The sequence below is a fragment of the Leptopilina heterotoma genome, unplaced genomic scaffold, assembly GCF_015476425.1.
Source record: "Leptopilina heterotoma isolate Lh14 unplaced genomic scaffold, ASM1547642v1 Lhet_206, whole genome shotgun sequence".
Taxonomy (NCBI): Eukaryota; Metazoa; Arthropoda; class Insecta; order Hymenoptera; family Figitidae; genus Leptopilina; species Leptopilina heterotoma.
The window spans coordinates 1017859-1036430 of NW_025110922.1; the positions used below are offsets into that span (position 1 = coordinate 1017859).

The 18572-nt window shown below is 20.8% G+C and overlaps 1 protein-coding gene across 3 annotated transcripts in view; it reads left to right on the top strand.

The window, feature by feature from the left end:
- The window catches only part of LOC122501221 (insulin-like receptor), a 68578-nt gene that overhangs the window by 37524 nt on the left and 12482 nt on the right, over nucleotides 1-18572 (top strand). For all 3 annotated transcript variants that reach the window (XM_043610528.1, XM_043610527.1, XM_043610529.1), the window contains exons 2-3: nucleotides 5712-6649; nucleotides 16794-17220. In XM_043610528.1, the coding sequence (XP_043466463.1) occupies nucleotides 6378-6649; nucleotides 16794-17220 (699 nt within the window). In that variant the 5' untranslated portion in view covers nucleotides 5712-6377. The remainder of the gene's footprint in view (nucleotides 1-5711; nucleotides 6650-16793; nucleotides 17221-18572) is intronic.

Genomic DNA, 18572 nt, shown 5'->3' on the forward strand with positions numbered 1-18572 from the left:
TTTCAGAATATTGTAAAAATATTATTATAAAATTAAATTATATACCGTAAGTGAGGCTAAATTCGCTCAATTTTTCAATTCTTTTTTAAATAACTTCGGGAAACGATGAAAATAAACATTGGCACTGAAAATATATAATCTTTAACCCTTTATCTTTCCTATTACTGCATAAAGAAATTGAAATATGTTGCAGAAAATTATTTATAAGCCGTTTTTTTGTGAGCGAATTTACCTTTAAATGATGGGTAAATTCGCTCACCATTATTATTCTGGCAAAATATATTATAATCTGCAAAAATGAAACTAAATATTCTTTAGAATCAATAAAGAAAAAAATTAAGAACAATATTCAAAGTTATTGGAATAAATATTTAATATTGTTTTATCAATAACCCAATGGGAAATTAACAACTGGCGTAGTACTGCGCCAGCACTGGCAGCACTGGCGGCAAGGCTGAGAGCCAGCACTGGCATGGCACTGGGATGATAACGCCGTCTGGCGCTGCCGAAGTACTGTCTGTCAGTGCTGCCAGACAGCGCTGGCGCAGCATTGGACCAGTGCTGGCTGAGAATATTGCCGCAATAAATGCCGTATTGTTATTAATTGGTCGTAAATTCATAATTATAAATTATTTAACAACAAAATGGTAAATAATATTAATAAATAGTTATTATTCATAAAATATTTCTCTTCTTAAAGAAATTGTATTAAAGATGGAGACTAATAATGGATATAGTAAATGAAGTAGAAAAAAATTGTTTATAACATTTAAAAATTAAATAATAAACAATTACAGTAAGTGTGCATTAGATTTTCATATTTTAGTACCTAACGATTGGAATCTAGAAATATCGCAAACCTATGAAAATAAACAAAATTGCTGACGAGGGGAATCGAACCTACGACCTACGGACTAACAGACTAACGCTCTAACCACTATGCTAACGACACATGCCTACAGTAAAGTATTAATATCTCAGTATCATTCAGACATACAATTATTGAGTCAAAGATGAGAAAAAAATAGGGATACGTTAGAAATAATAAATTGAAATCAAATAAATTAAACTAAATTTTTAATAATTAAATTAAATTACTTTACTTATTGCATTTAACATTTTACGTAATTCTTAAATTACGTGGTAATTTATTAATAATTTTTTATTCATAGTAAGAAGTATAATAGTATTTTAATAGGAACCAAATTATTATTGAGATTAAAGTTTAAATTTTGTTTATAATTTTAATTTGTTTAAATAATTTATTATTTACAAAATTAGACAATTGTGTTAAATTGTTATTATTAAATTTAATAAGAATAAAAAATGAACAACTGAAAAGTAAAATATTAATTTTTTTCAATAAATTTATATTTATAAACATTTATAAACTTTTTTTATAATTTTTTTCAAGTTTATGTCAAAAAAGCAATGTTGGCAAAGAGCGTTGTGAACAATTTTTCTATACTCAGCCAGCACTTGCCGCCGAGCCTTGTCCAAGCTTTGGCGAAACAAAAATTCTGTACTGCGCCAGCACTAATTGTCGAGGCTCGGCTAGACTACGCCGAACAATCGTCTGAGTACTAAGCCAGTGGTGAACATCGGCACTACACTGGCATTTCCCATTGGGAAGTAATTAGATTCAATCATTCAATCAAACGTACTCATAACCATAAAAAACAAGGTTAAGTTTGACAGTTTAGTGCTTAAACCGTTTTAAATCGTTTAATTTTCAGTTATAAGAGTACTATTATTTCAAAAAATCGAATTATAAATTAAAGTAATTAACATACTTAAAATATCCAGGCCCAAACATCTTTTTTGTAGACTTATTTCCTGAGCGAATTTACACAACAAATTTGAATTTTTTTTTTTTAATTGATTTTTTGCAGAATCTGTTTATTGCTTTAATTTTTGTGCTTTATGAATATCATGTTGGAGATACAGGAAATGTAATGTTCAGAAGTATTCAACTTAAAAATTTTGAAGTAAAGCTTTATTTCCTACTTTTTCATACTACTTGTTCAATATGAAAATTATTCACTTGTGTTTTAAATATAATTTCTACTGAAAGTTACCAATGAATTTGCTGCAAATAAATTTTAAATTAAAGTTTACCATTTATATTAACCAAAACAATTGTAAATCTTAAATATTTCTGTCTAAAAAGTATGTTAATCGAATTTTAAAAAATAGACATCGGTTGAGCGAATTTACCCTACATGAGCGAATTTAGCCTCACTTACGGTATTGTTTACTGTAATATTTTTTTTTGTTTACTGTAATAAAATTTAAAAAATCGAGTTTAGACTTATTAAAATTTCTAAAAAATCATCGTTTTAAAAAATTCAAAAATTTGATTAAAATTTGTTTTATATTTTTCAAAAATTAAATTATGTTTAACAGATTTTATTAAATTTAAATTGTTTGGGAATAATTCAATTACTTAAAAAATTTTAATTAAAATTATTCTAAAAAATACATTCTTTACAAAAACTGTAATAAAATTGTTTAAAAGAGTTTAGTTTTTTATAAAGTTCAATTATTTTTTAGAATTCTAATATTCCTGGCAAGAATTCAATTATTTTTAAAAATTCCATCAAATTCTTGTCAAGAATTCAATTATAATTACAAAAATAACAATTTTTAGTAGAATTTTAATTCTTTAAAATATTTTTATAACGTTCTTGTCAAGAATTCAATTATTTTCAAAAATAACAAACTTTTTCTCAAAAATTCAATTATTTTCAAAAAATTTCATAAAATTCTTCGTAGAAATTCAATTATTTTCAAAAATTCCATCAAATTTTTTTCAAGAATTCATAATTATTTACAAAAATAACAATTTTTAGTAGAATTTCAATAATTTTCATTTTTATAAAATTCTTGTCAAGAATTCAATTATTTTCAAAAATAACAAAATTTTTCTCAGAAATTCAATTAATTTAGAAAGTTTTCATAATGTTCTTGGCAAGAATTAAATTATCTTTATAAATAACAAAATTCTTCAGAAAAATTCAATTATTTTCATAAATAACAAAATTCTTCCCAGAAATTCAATTATTTTCGAAAGTAACAAAATTTTTCTCAGAAATTCAATTATTTTCAAAAATTCCATCAAATTCTTGTCAAGAATTCAATTATTTTCAAAAATAACAAACTTTATCTCAGAAATTTAATTATTTTCAAAAGTTTTCATAAAATTCTTCGTAGAAATTCAATTATTTTTAAAAATTCCATCAAATTCTTGTCAAGAATTCAATTATTTACAAAAATAACAATTTTTAGTAGAATTTCAATTATTTTAAATTTAAATATTTTTATAAAATTCTTGTCAAGAATTAAATTATTTTCAAAAATAATATAATTTGTAGCAGAAATTCAATTATTTTTAAAACTTTTAATAAAAATCTTTTCAAGAATTAAATTATCTTTATAAATAACAAAATTCTACAGAAAAATTCAATTATTTTCATAAATACTTAACAAAATTCTTCCCAGAAATTTAATTATTTTTAAAAGTAACAAAATTTTACTCAGAAATTCAATTGTTTACAACAAATTTTATAATATTCTTCGCAGAAATTCAATTATGTGTTCAAAAATTAAAAAAAAAATTCTTGTCAAAAATTTGAATTATCTTTACTATAAATAACAAAATTCTTCAGATAAATTCAATTATTTTCAAAAATTAAATTGTGTTTAAAAGATTTTATCAAATTTAAATTGTTTGGAAATTTTTCAATTGTAAAAAATTAACATTAAAAACATGGATAGTTATAATTATTATAAAAAATTGAATTTTTCTATTGAAATAATTGTATTCTTCAAAGAACTTTCGTAAAATTATTTTAAAATAATTGATTTAGAGATAAAGTTAAGTTGAAAATTGTAGAAAATAATTGAATTCATGAAGGGTTATAATGGTAATTTTTAGAAATTATTAAATTTCATAAATTTTACACATTTTCCATAAACTTTCAAATTCTTCTAGAAAAAGAATTTTGTCATGGAAAATAATTTTAATGTTAGTAATTTGTCAGGGAAATTGATAAAAACTGAAACGTGTAACCACTTAAACTGGATTCGTTTTTAAGACAAAAATGAAATTAATACAAAAAAGGATGAATCAAAAGTGTTACGAAGAAATGTTTTGATTCGTTGAAAAAAATCAAATTGAGACAAAAAAAAATCAAGTGTTGCGAAGCAATGTTTCGATTTGTTTTTGAGAGAAAAATTGAAAAAGTAATCAAATTGAGACGAAAAACTAATTAAAAGTGTTGCTTTGCAACACTTTTGATTAGATTTTCGTCTCAATTTGTCATTCTTAGAATCTTAGAAAAATTGTGTTGATACATATTTTTTAATTTAAATTCAGGGTGTCTACTAACCGGGAAATAACCGGGAATTTCATTTGACCGGGAAAAACCGGGAATTAGCCGGGAATTTTACACCAAACCGGGAATTTTTTCACCAAAGTTAAAAAGTTTTATTATTTTAATTTGTTTTTAAAAAATCACTTTTTATTTCAATTTTTATAAATATTTATACTGTTCTCTAAATTTAAGTTAGTTAAAAATAATTAATTTGATAGTAAAAACTCAGTCACCAATTCAAACATATTATGTAAATAAATTTTTAAAAAATTATGGAGTTAATAGAAATATTGTGAAATTCGACTGACAATATGTAATTAAATTTGTTAAAGAACTTCATAAGAAACTTTTTAACAAATAGAATTTTCAAAGTATTTTAATTTAATAATTCATTAATAATTGAATATTATAAAGAGTTAAATTTTAATGTATATTCATGTTTCTTACTGCGAAGATTAATAATTAAAATTTTTATTAGTTAATTTAAAAAAATATACATACTTAAAATTGTTATAAAATTGAACATTCGCAAATATTTTTTTAAATCTGAAAAATAAGATTGTTGTAATTTTTCAATTCTATTGTTTCAAGATAATTGAATTTTTATAAACAAATAATTGAAATTTTTTGAAGTAATTGAAACTTCTTTGCTTTTTTTTTGAAAAATAATTGAATTCTTTTAAAGAATTTTATTTGAATTTTTCGAAAATAATCAAGGGAAGTTAGTGACCGTAATTATAATTTTATTTTTAAAATTTAATGTCGCTCTTACAGTTTTAAATTAATTTTTTGCTTCTAAAAATTATATTATTCTATTATTATTCAATAATTATAATTATTAAACTTCTCTTTAATTTTTATCATTTCAAATTTCTGAATGTTCAAATAAATGATATTTATTTATTTCTTGAGCAAATTAAATGTTTATTACATATTACATCTTTGGAAGGATTCAATTATTTTTATAAATAGTAAAATTCTTTGCAGAAGTTCAATTATTATCAATATAATTTTAATAATATTGAAAAATCAAATTTTCAATTATAATTTTATAAAGAGACAATATTATTTTTAAAAACTTGAAAAAATTCTGTGTTTAATTCAATTATTTTCCAAATTTTCAATTAAAATTATTGAAAAAAACATTATTTTCAAAAAATTCAAAGATTTATTTATGTTTGAAATCAAATTTAAATTTAAATTTGATGAGAAAAAAAACCGGGGAAAAACCGGGAAATAACCGGGAATTTTGTTAAACGAAAATAGTAGACACCCTGAATTTAAAATAATACATAAAGAGAAGAAAACTTCTGATTGAATCAAAATATGTTTTAGGTGAAAGCAGATGGCACATCCAGTCATGAAGACCAAGAAATTTTTCATCTTCAATAAAAAACTACTTTAGGAGAGGAAACGTTCAAAGTAATTGACCCACGAGGAAAGTTGCGATGAAATTCTCAATGGAAGTCAATTTGCTATGAAGCGTGGAAGAGGACGCGTCGCGCGTGTGTGATTGTGTGTGTGTGCTTTTGTTTTTTTTTTTCTTCTCTTTTTCTCCGTCGCCTTGTTTCTTCTTATTGAAGAATCTATGTGGCGCGTGGGCAGACGCATGTGCATGTGCATGCCAGTGCATCAATGTAATCAAGTGATTAGAGTAGTGGTTTATCGACGATTCAATGCCGGAGAGAAACTGTATCAATCGAAACACGTCAAAAACCGCGTGTGTGGAAGGCAGCGGTTAAATTTCTCATCGTCGTCAGACGACGTCTTAATCTTGAGAACGTTTCAGTGTTGATGATGATGATGATGTTGATGCGCTCAAGAATCAATACTTGAGTTTTATTAATTGTTATTATTGTGATGGATCAATTCTGACACTGGAATAAATAAAGAAATTAAAAAGAAAAAGAAGAAGAAGAAGAAGAGACAGAGAGAAAAAAAAAATTGCAGTTATTAGGATCAAAAGTCTTTGCAGCAAGTCAGGATCCATGAGAGCAGAAAATGAAAACGAAGAAGCAACCATTCATTGTTCTGTGTGTCCTTTTGACCTCGTGTGTCATCTCAGTGGAGAACTTGCCTGATAAGAGCGAGCTTAAACCTCTCACCAATCAGGATATATTCTCGTCAAAGGAAAATGAGGACTTGGATTTTTCTAATGAACTTAAAAATGCCTTTCACGATTTCAATGAAAGAGATGACGAGATTCGAAACAAAGATTATTTTAACAAGGGAACACTCATTCGCAAATATAAGCGGGCCATCGATTCTTCAAGGTACACACACATTTCTTTTTTTTTTCATTTTACCTCAATTTTTTTTTGCATTTTTTATTTTTCGATTCTGGAAAGACGGAATTACGGAGATTTTTTTATTTTTTTTTTTTTGAGGTCGAAAGGATTTTCCGAGATTTGATGAGAGGATTTGTCAAAAGATTGAAAGGATTTTCATCGCTTTTAAACAGATTTACTTTTTTTAGAATAACATTACACCGGGAAAATATTTTGATTTTGGAATTTATTGGACGAAGTTGAAGTCCACAACGTTGATCAACGAAAAAAATTTATTTAATGCAATCAAGTATTATTTTTAATTTAATATTTAATTGTAAAATAATTATTATCAAAACATAAGCATCAATCTTTTTTTTCTAAATATTTTTGTGTCTATATTGCTGCGTAATTTTTAATTAATTTACTTAGTGAACAATTTTTTTTTCGTTGATCAACGTTGTGGACTTTAACTTGGTATTTATTGGATTGATAGGGAATTTAAAGGTTCATTTCATTTTTCGATTAAATTTTAGTTTAGATTGTTAAAAAAACTGTGATTAGAAATTTCAAATTTTTAGTTAATTCTTTATTTTTATTATTTTTTTATTTATTTATTATTATTATTATTATTAGGTATTATTACTATTATCATTTTTATTATTACTAGCAAATTATTTTAAACAATTTATTATTATTATGCAAATCACAAAATTTTTTTTTAAATATAAATTTTTGGAAAATTTAATAACCAAACATTTAAAAATTCACTTATTAAGTATACATAATAAATTATTATTCTTCGGGAGAATTCAATTATTGACAACTAAATTTTAATAAAATTAAACAAAGAATTCAATTCTTTTCTTAAATTTAAATAAATTCTTGGAAATAATTAAATTATTTTATTAAATAGTAAAATCTTTGCAAAAATTAAATAATTTTCAATAAAATTTCCTAGGAAAAATTCAATTTTTTTCTCAATTCGTTCGAAAATTTTTCAAAAGAATTCAATTATTCTCTAAAATTTTAACAAATTCTTCAAAACAATTCAATTATTTTTTACACAATTTTAATAATATTTCATGAAAGAATTCAATTTAAAAAAATTTTTAATAATATTTTTCAAAACAATATTCAATTATTTACTAAAATTTTAATAAATCCTTTGAAACAATTCAATTATTAACAACTAAATTTTTAATAAAATTGCACAAAGAATTCAATTCTTTTCTTAAATTTTAATAAATCCTTAGAAGCAATTCAATTATTTTTTAAATAGTAAAATCTTTGCAAAAATTTAATTATTTTCAATAAAATTTCGCGACAAAATTCAATTTTTTTTTTAATTCGTTGTAATTTTTTTTCAAAAGAATTCAGTTATTTTGTAAATTTTAATAAATTCTTCAAAAAAAATTCAATTATTTTTTTTATAAGTAGAAAAAATTCTTTGCGAAAATTCGATTATTTTTAATAGAATTTTAATAAAATTTTATGAAAGAATTCAAGTTTTTTTAATTTTTAATAATATTTTTCGATAAAATTCAATTATTTACTAAAATTTTTAAAAATCTTTTGAAACAATTCAATTATTTTTATAAATATGTAGTAAAATTTATTCCAAAAATTTAAATTAGTTTTATAAAAAATAAAATTTTTTTCTGGCATTAAACTATTTTCAATACAATTTTAGTAAACTTCAATAATTAAATATTTAATTATAATTATTAATAGACACGGTTATATTAAAAAGTTAAAAAAATTCTTTGTTTAATTCAATTATTTAAAAAAAATTTTAATTAAAATTATTCTAAAAAAATACATTATTTACAAAAACTCTAATGAAATATTGTTTAAAGGAGTTTAGTTTTTTATAAAGTTAAATTATTTTTTAGAATTTTATTATAATTCCTGTCAAGAATTCAATTATTTTGAAAAATTCCATCAAATTCTTGTCAAGAATTCAATTATTTTCAAAAATTACATCAAATTCTTGTCAAGAATTCAATTATTTACAAAAATAACAATTTTTATTAGAATTTCAATTATTTTCAATATTTTCATGAAATTCTTGTCAAGAATTCAATGATTTTCAAAAATAACAGAATTTGTCGCTGAAATTCAATTATTTTCAAATTTTTTTTATAAAAATCTTTGCGGAAATTCAATTATTTTCAACAATTCTCATTAAATTCCTCGAAAAACCCCGATTATAATAATTTATAGTAGTACAAATTTTAATAAAATTCTACAATTTATTAAATGTTTAATTTAAATTATTAAGAAAAAGGATTATTTTAAAAACTTGAAAGAAATTGTTCATTAAATTCAATTATTTTAAAAATGTTCAATTAAAATTATTAATGAAATTTCATTATTTAAAAAAAAATTCAAAGAAATTCATTAATTTTAAATTTTATTTTAAACGCTTTTTATTATTTTATTTATTAAAGTTCAGAGAGTTTATAATAAACTGTTTAGAAGGAAACAGATTTTTTTTACTCAAATTTACTTTTTTTCTAAAACTTTGAATGTTTAAATAAATTAAATCTTTTTCAAGTTTAAATTAATTTTTTAAAATTACTGCAATAAACTGACAAATGTAAATTCAAAATTTTTTTTAAATTAATGTTTTTAAATTAAGGCAAAAAATGACAAATGTAAATGCAACATTTAGAGATTGTATAATTTACTAGCATTAGATTTTTTAATACGTATTTAATAAACAAAAATAAAAAATATTTTAAATTTGTAATTCTCTAGTTTCATACAAATTTAATAAAGTTTTTTAAAATACAATTTAGAGGAAACACAGAGAAAAGCGAGTGTTGTTTTTGATGCGGGTAAATTTTGGTAGGGTAATTTTAGTGAGGATAAATTTTCTATAATAGAAAATTTACCTTATTTTCAGTGTTAAAATAACACTTCCGAGCTAAAGTTTGATGCAGACACTTTTAACACCGAATTCAGTGTTAAAATAACACTCACTTTTTTCTGTGAATAAGAATTTTCTATGCAATTAAATTTTTTCTAGAATTTTGAACGATCAAATGAATGAAATTTTTTTCAAAATTAAATATTTTCTAGAATTACTGTAATAAAATGAAAAATGTCAATTAAAAAAGTATTGTAACCTATTTTTAGTTTTTGATAAACAGAAATGAAAAATATTTTTATATTGCAATTCTTTAATTGATACAAGATCATTTCATTTTTTATTTGAATTCAATTTTAGTTTTTCAAATTTTTAGTTAATTTTTTTGTTTATCGAAAACTTTATGAAGTTTATAATTGCAACAATTGAGAAGAAAATGATTTTTACAGTCAACATTCGAAACTTTTGTGATAAATTTCTTTTAAATTTGAGAGTAAAAAAATTTTTTCATTCTTCCTTGATCATCAATTTAAGGGAGAAAAATGACCTCTCGGAAATGCATTAGCTTTGGCTCTGAATCGATTTTCCTGTAACTTTATAACATTTTTTTTACTTTTTTTCTTAGTCTGAAAAAAACTACAAAATCCAAAAGTTAAAAAAAAATTATCGACTGACTGCCAAATCTGAAGCATTTCCTGTAAAGTTCTTTGTAAACAAAAAATTCTAGTCTTTTCCACGTGAAATTTTTTTTCTTTTTTATTCTTTTCTTTTTCAATTTTTTTTTTTTTTTGAAATTACTAAAGTTTGTTTCTAAAAAACGTTGGTGAAGTTCACAACGTTTATAATCAATGATTTAGAAGAAAAAATATTTTCTATTCAAATTTTTACATATTTTTCCACAAAAACACTTTCGTGAATATTTTCATCAATAATTTGAAATAGAAAAATTTCTGAACAAAACAATTTATTGTTTTTGTCAAGAACAATATATTTTATTTCTTTCAATCGTTGATAATAAACGTTGTAAACTTCACCGTAGTTCTAAAAAATGAAAAGAGTGGAAAAAACGAATAAATATTTTTTTTCTGTATAAAGAAAGAAAAACAAGAAAAAACTCTGTCATGTCTTATCTATTTGTTTAATTGACATAAAATTTAGATTAACTTGTTCGTGACCCAGTTGAGTCTCAAATTATTCTCGAATTAAGAATTAACTGAAAATTCTAAAAATAAATGAATTTAGAAAAAGAATTTTGTATATTCAGCTAAATAGGAAAATTTTTTTTTCTTTTTCCTATATTAATTTTGATATTACGCTTGCTCGTGATAAATTTTCCTCGCAAGGCCTCGCAAAATGATTAGAAAATATATAACGGAGTTTATTGGAAAATAAATAAACTTTTATTTATCTTCTGAACCATTAGTTCTCTTAAATGTAGTTTAATGTCAAGTTTGTGAAATAGATTTATTTCCCATAAGTTGCTCTCTCTAAAATAATTCTCGCCAAGAATTCATCGATCGGGAAATCCTGTAATAAATATTGGTCAACTTTTGAAACTACAAATCATTGGAGAAATTTTAAAAAAGGAAATGCATTTAGTAACAAATTTTCGACATAATGTATAAATTTATTAAAAAAAGTTCTATATTTAATTTCGTTAATTAAATTTTTAATTTCATAAATTAAAAGTTATTAATTTCACACGGGGGTGAAGTTCACAACGTTTATGATCCAATGAGACTGGAAGAAAAAAATATTTTTCACACAGTTCTGAACTTTGAAATGAAGGAAATTTTTTTTTTATTTCTTCTTCAAACTAAATTTTAATTACAATAATTTTATTTAACATTAGAGAAAAATCTATCTTATATATATTAATAATAGTTGTACATTCTTGTAATCTGTTCGAAGTTTGAAATTAGTTCTTGCTTGTTTTTTTGTTTCCTAACTTTTTTAATAATATTTCCTTTCAAATTTGAATTTTAAATCTTTTAAATTAATGTATTGAAAATTTCTTACGAAGAATTTTATAAAAAAAAAAATGTGAAAATAAATAAATAATTCAATTTTTTCGAAGAATTTTATCAAAATTTTTGAAAATAATTGAATTTTTTCGGGAAATTTTATTAATTGTATTGAAAATAATTCAATTCTCACGAAGAATTTTTTTTCTTATGAAAATAATTGAATTGCTTTTATTTTATTTATTTATTTGAATTTTTTGAAAATTAATAATTTTAATACGTTTTTTAAAAATTGAAAATTTTTAAATTTAAAAGTAATTGAATTTTCTGAAGAATTTCGTTCAAGTTTTTTAAATAATCATGATTGTTAATAATTGTAATTAGAAATTTGATTATTGAATTTTATTAACATTCTTAGGAACTAATTAAATTCTTCTTAGAATTTTATTGCAATTTTTTTTAAATAATTGAATTCATTAAAGGAATTTTATAGAAATATTGAAAATAATTTAATTATTCCAAAGAATAGATTCTATTAAAAGTTTTGACAATAATTTAATTTTTTTTTTTAAAGAATTACTTTAATTTTTTGTATAAAATCAACTTTGTCAATAATTGCAATCAATAATTTTATTATTAAATTTTATTAAAATTATTAATAAGGTAATTAATTCTTTTGAACAATTTTATCAGTTATCGTAAATAATTCAATTCTTTTGAAGAATTTCATTAAGATTTTTGGAAAATAGTTAAGTATTTTTAATAATTTTAATTGAAAATTTTGAAAATAATTGAATTCATGGAAGAGTTTCTTTCAAATTTTTTTAAATATTCATATCTGTTAATAATTGTTTTTATTTATTAAATATTTGATTATTCACTTTTATTAAAATTTTTCAGAAATAATTGAATTATTCTCCGAATTCTATTATAATTTTTGAAAATATATGAATTCTTTCAAGAAATTTTAGTAAAAAATTGTATTTATAATTAATTAATTGAATTCCTGAGGAAAGTTTTATTAAATACAAAAATAATTGAATTTTTGCGAATAATTTTATTAAAATTTTGAAAAATAATTGAATTCTTTTGGAAAATTATATTAAAATTTTGAGAACAACAACTGAATTTTAAAAAGAATTTTATTACAATTCTGAAAATAATTGAATTTTTGCGAAGAGTTTTATTAAAAATTTTAAAAAACGTTTAAATTTTTCCGCAGAATTTTATTTGAATTTTTAAAAATAATGGATTTCCTTGAGAAGAATTTTATTAATTACTAAAACAATTAAATTCTTGCAAAGAATTTTATTAAAATTTTTGAAAACAATTAAATTTGTTTCGAAGAGAATTTTATTAAAAATTTAAAAAACAATTAAATTGTTTAGAATAAGGTTCTTAAAACTTTTAAAAGCAATTAAATTCTTTTCAGTAATTTAATAAAAATTATTGAATTCTAGTAAAGAATTTTATCAAAATTTTTGAAAATTAAATTCTTTCCAGAAATTTTATTAAAATTTAAAATTATATAAGAAAGTAAATAAATTCTTATAAGAAATTTTATCAAAATTCTTAAAAATAATTGAATTCTTGAGGAGAAAAAAATTCTTGATAAAATTTTTGTGAAGAATTTTATTAAACTTTTTAAAAATATTTGAATTTTGTTGAAAATATTTATTAAAATTTTTTAAAAATTGAATTTTTGAAAAATTTTATTAAAAATTGCACAGAAAATAAAATAATTGAATTCCTAAAATGATTTATCAACTACGCAAGTAATTGAATTTTTGTGAAGGATTTAATTAAAATTTTGAAAAATAATTGAATTTTTTTGAAAATATGTATTAAAATTTAAATACATTGAATTCTTATGGAAATTTTATTAAACATTGTATTAAAAATAAAATAATTGAATTCTTATAAAGAAAAAATTATTTTAAAAAATTTTGTCTGGAAATCAGGAAAAAAAAAATTTTGTGGAAACCCAACTTTATTTTCACTAATTAATTTTCTAATTTTATCAATTAAACTTTTGAATCTAAATTCAAAATAATTAATCGCAATTTGAACGTGAAAGAAAAATGTAAATTTGAAGAATGAAGAAAAAATGCTATTTTTTCTATTAGAAAATACATTTTGTTTTTGAAAAAACTACATTTTTCATATAACCGAACAAAAGTTTTTTAATTAAATATTTTCACAGTTATAAAGCCATTTAAAAAAAACAGTTTGACATGTTAACAAAAAATCAATTCTTTTTTTTTTATTTTACTCTGCAGAAAACTGTCAGGTAAATTTGTTTCATTTATCACAAACGTATATACGAGGGTTGTTATGTAATTCACTTTGCGGAAGGAGTGATAAATCATTTCTGATTCTCGTCAGTGATGCGTCATTCGCGACGTAAACAGCGTTTCTCTTATCTTTTAGGAGTAAAAAAAAAATATTTTCATTGATAGCATCGTACATACTCTTTTAGATTCGCTTAGATTCGCATAAAGTGCTTTTTATTTTTAATATAAAAAAGATTAAATGTATAATTTTACACAAGGTCACAATAACTTTACCATTGACCTAGGTTTCAATTCAAAATAATTTTTCCATTAAATATTATTTATTAAATTAAATTTTTTTTGTTTTAATTTTAGAATTTAAAATTTTTAATTTAATTCTTTGAAATAAATAATTTTCTAAAGCATTGTGAATAATTGTCGAAAAATTTTTCTTGGGAAATTTAATTAGAATTTTCAGAAAGATAATGATGTTCTAAAAAGAGTGAAGAAAAAGAATGAATGTATTAAATAAACAGTGACTCAGCTTTATAGAATGAATCATTGTTTGTCAGTTTCATGTTATTTTTTTCCTTGGCTTTTTATCAGAAACTAAAATTATGTAGTAAGAAAAAAATAGCTCTCTATTTTTCAATTGAATTGAGAGTCAATTGAGATATATTTTTTTTTCATCATTAGATGAAAAATTTACGTAATATTTTCGAAATGAATGAAAAGAAATTCTGTTATTAGTTCGATATTTTTTTTTGATAAGAGATTGTGAAAAATCAACACTTGTAAATTTTGTATAATTCTCCATATACATATTGCCTGCAGCCTCTTTTCAATTAATTATAATTAATTAAGTTTGCGTAAGGGAAAATTTTCAATAATTTTCACAGTTGAGCACTCTTGATTCCTTTACACATAGTTTTTGAAAGCATTATTGGATTTTTAAAACTAAAACAAATCTGCTATATTTTCCAACGGTATTTCTTTCTAGATTAAAAAATTCCATCACTGGAATTTTATTCAGTAAATCTTTGAATTATAATTAACTTAATTACTTTTTTATTTTTAATTCTTTCAAAGATTTTTTTTAAATACTTTAATCAAATTATTTCAGAATTATCAAAAGTACTGTAAGAAATATCAACTTTTTACAAAATAAATTGTTTTCTAATTCAATTTTATTCTTTTAATTCAATTTTTTAAGATACCTACTTGAATTTTTAAAAGAATTTTGTTAAAGAACTGTCAAAAAAAATTCTTCGCAAGAATTCAATTATTTATGAAAATAATTAAATTCGCAGAAATTCAATTATTTTCAAAAACTTTTATATAATTCTTCGCAAGAATTAAATATTATTTTCATAAATAATAAAATACTTCTCAGATATTCAATTATTTAAAAAAAAATTTTAATAAAATTCTTCGCAAAAATTCAATTATTTATAAAAATAATTCAATTATTTATAAAAATAATTAAATTTTTCGCAGGAATTCAATTATTTTCAAAAACTTTTATATAATTCTTCACAAGAATTTAATTATTTTCAAAAAATATTAATAACATTCTTTGCAAAATTCAATTATTGTTGTCAAAATTTTAATATAATTTTCCAAAAGAAGTGAATAATTTAAAAAAAAAATTAATACAATAATTCTTTATAAGAATTCAATTATTTTCAATAAAATTTCTCAAACGAATTCAATTTTTAAAAATTTTAATAAGAATTCTTCCTAAAAATTCAATTATTTTTCTAGTTAAAAAAACTGTTCTCAAGAATTCAATTATTTTATTTTCTGGTACAATTTTTAATGAAATTTCTCAAAAGATTTCCATTATTTTTCAAAATTTTAATAAAATTATTCGAAAAAATTCAATTATTCTTGTATTTAACAAAACTTTTCTTAGAAATTCAATTATTTTCGTAATTAACAAAATCTTTCTCAAAAATTCAATTATTTTTAAGAATTTTGATAAAATTTCTTATAAAATTCAGTTACTTGCAATATTATTTTAAATTTTAATAAAATTTCTCTACAGAATTCAATTTTTTTTTAATTTTGATAAAATTCTTTGCAAGAATTCAATTGTTTTAGTAATTAATAAAATTCTTTTCAAGAAAATCCATTATTTTTAAAAATTCCAATAAAATTCTTTGTAGAAATTTAAATGTTTTTAAAATTTTTAATAAAACTCTTCTCCGAAATTCAATTATTTTCAAAATTTCTAGAAAATTCATTATAAGAATTCAATTATTTTTAGTATAATTTAAATTTTCAATTACTCGAAAAAATTGTATTATTTCTAAATAATTTTTATTTGATTCATAAAATAAAAATCATTCAATTTTGAAAGAGTTACGTATAATTGAATTTTTATAAACAAGTAATTGAACTTTTTAAGGGCATTGAAATTTTCTCGAATTTTTTTAAAAGTAAATGAATTTTTGAAGAAATTTATTGTAATTTTTGAAAATTAGAAGAAATAGAAATTTTATTTTTAAATAGGTAGACAATGCTTCTAAAGTTTTGAAGGTTATGTATAAAAAATGATTATAAATAATTAAAAATTGTTAACAAATTAAGTGGTGAATTTACCTTATTTTTCAATTCAATATTGTAGTTTTTAACAATTTAAAATAATATTGCCTTCAATTGAACGTTTTAAATTCTGTCAAGAAATCATAGAATTAATAAATATATAATAAATATAAATAAATAATTTATATTATTTATTTAATAATATAATAATAATAAATTAATAACATAAAGAAAATATAAATAAAATTGATATACAAGTCAATTTTAATAGTCGTGTTAAATTGTTTTTACGAAGTAAATTTTAAGAAATAAATTTTTTATAATAAAGTTAATTTTAACAAGTAAATTTTGTTCAAATTAAAAAAGGAAATTTCAAAAAAATAAATTTCGTTTAATTTAATAAAGTAAATTTTATTAAAATAAACAAAATTTCTCTCCAATATTTGTTTCTTATTTTTATAATTAATTGTTTTGTGATTTGTTTTTTCTAGTTCCCTGGAATCGTCAGTGGGTAAACATGGACATCAAACATTAACAGAGAAGCAGCATAAGAAAAATTCTATATCGAAGGAAAGATCTCGGGATAAAAGTCATAAGGGTTTTCCAAATGTAACTTCCGTCGATGGTATTTGTCCAAGTATCGATATCAGGAATAATGTCTCTTATTTTCAAATACTAAAAGATTGTCAAGTGATTGAAGGCTTTCTGCAAATCGTTCTTATTGAGAGATTTAATGAAACGGACTTTTTGAAATACGAATTTACGAAATTGCGAGAAATCACTGGATATCTATTACTTTATCGAGTCAATGGTCTAAAAAGTCTCAGTAAATTATTTCCAAATCTCGAAGTTATCAGAGGAGATACTCTATTGACGGATTATGCATTCATGATATACGAAATGCAAAATCTCCAGGAGGTAAGATATTTCTTTTTTTCTTTTTTTTTTTTTGTATAAATTGAAAAAAAACATCATCCAGAATGCTCTCAACTATAAAATAATAAAAAGTAACTTTGCGAAAAAATTCTAGAAATATCTCAAATTTTTTTTCCCTCTTTTTTTTTACTTTTGTTCTCCGAGACTTTTAAAATCAAAGTAAATATTATAAGCAAAATGGAAGAATGGAAAGCTTTTAAAAATTTTATCATTGTAGACAGTATACTTTACATTAAAAAATATTTTCATAAAATATTTAATTTAATTTAATTTTGATGGGAAGTTATAAGATTTTTTCGTGTATTTAATCTTTAAATGCGATTATAAGGATGAGAAAAGCGCTTGTTTAATATTGGAGAATTTTCTAAATGGAAAAATAAATATTTCGTTTCGTTTCATAATTAATTGATAATTAGACATTTTATTGGCATTTTATTATAATTTCGTTATAATTTTAATAAAATTTTTTTCAAGGGTGCAGACCTGGGATGATAGACTTTTTCGAGTTTTTTTTTTTACTTAATCATTAATTAATTTTAATAAAATAATAATAAAATAAAAATTAATTTTAATAAAATGCAACTATTTCGACTTTTCCGCATATTGCAACAAAATATTTTTTGCAAAAATTCTAGTTTATGTCCCAAAAGTTCTGAAATGTTCAAATAAACGAAAATATTTTTATTACTTTTATTAATTTGAATTTTATTACAAAAATAATTAAAAATTCTGAAAAATACTTAGATTTTTGAAAAGTAACTAATAGTAAAAAATATTTGGAAGAATTTCAAAATTTTGAATAATTAAGTTTTTAAAAAAATTCTCAATTCATTTTTTCAAAATTAGTTTAATTTTTGAATATAAAATTAAATGGAAATTTTTCGAATAATCAAATTTTCGCAAATAAAATTGAAATGAAAGAAAATTGTATTTTAAGTGAAGAAAGAAATTTATGAAAATTATTATTAAAAATAATGGATTCAGAGAAGAATTTCTGTTAAAAATTCTAGAAAATAATTGAATATTTGGAGAGTTATAATTATATTTTATGTGTAATAATTAATTAAAAAATATTCGAATATTATTTCGTAAAATTGAATCGAAAACAATTGAATTTAGATTAATTTTTAAATATGAACTTTTTTTGGAATTGAATTTTCAAAACACTTTCTCAAAATTATTGAAAATAATTGATTTAGAAAAGAATTTTAATTAAAATTTCTAGAAAATAATTGAATTTCGGACAAGTTTCAGTAGCAATTTTTAAAAATAATTACATTTCAGAAAATTTCAAATTAAAATTATTTGATAATTTAAATTGAATGAATTTTTTT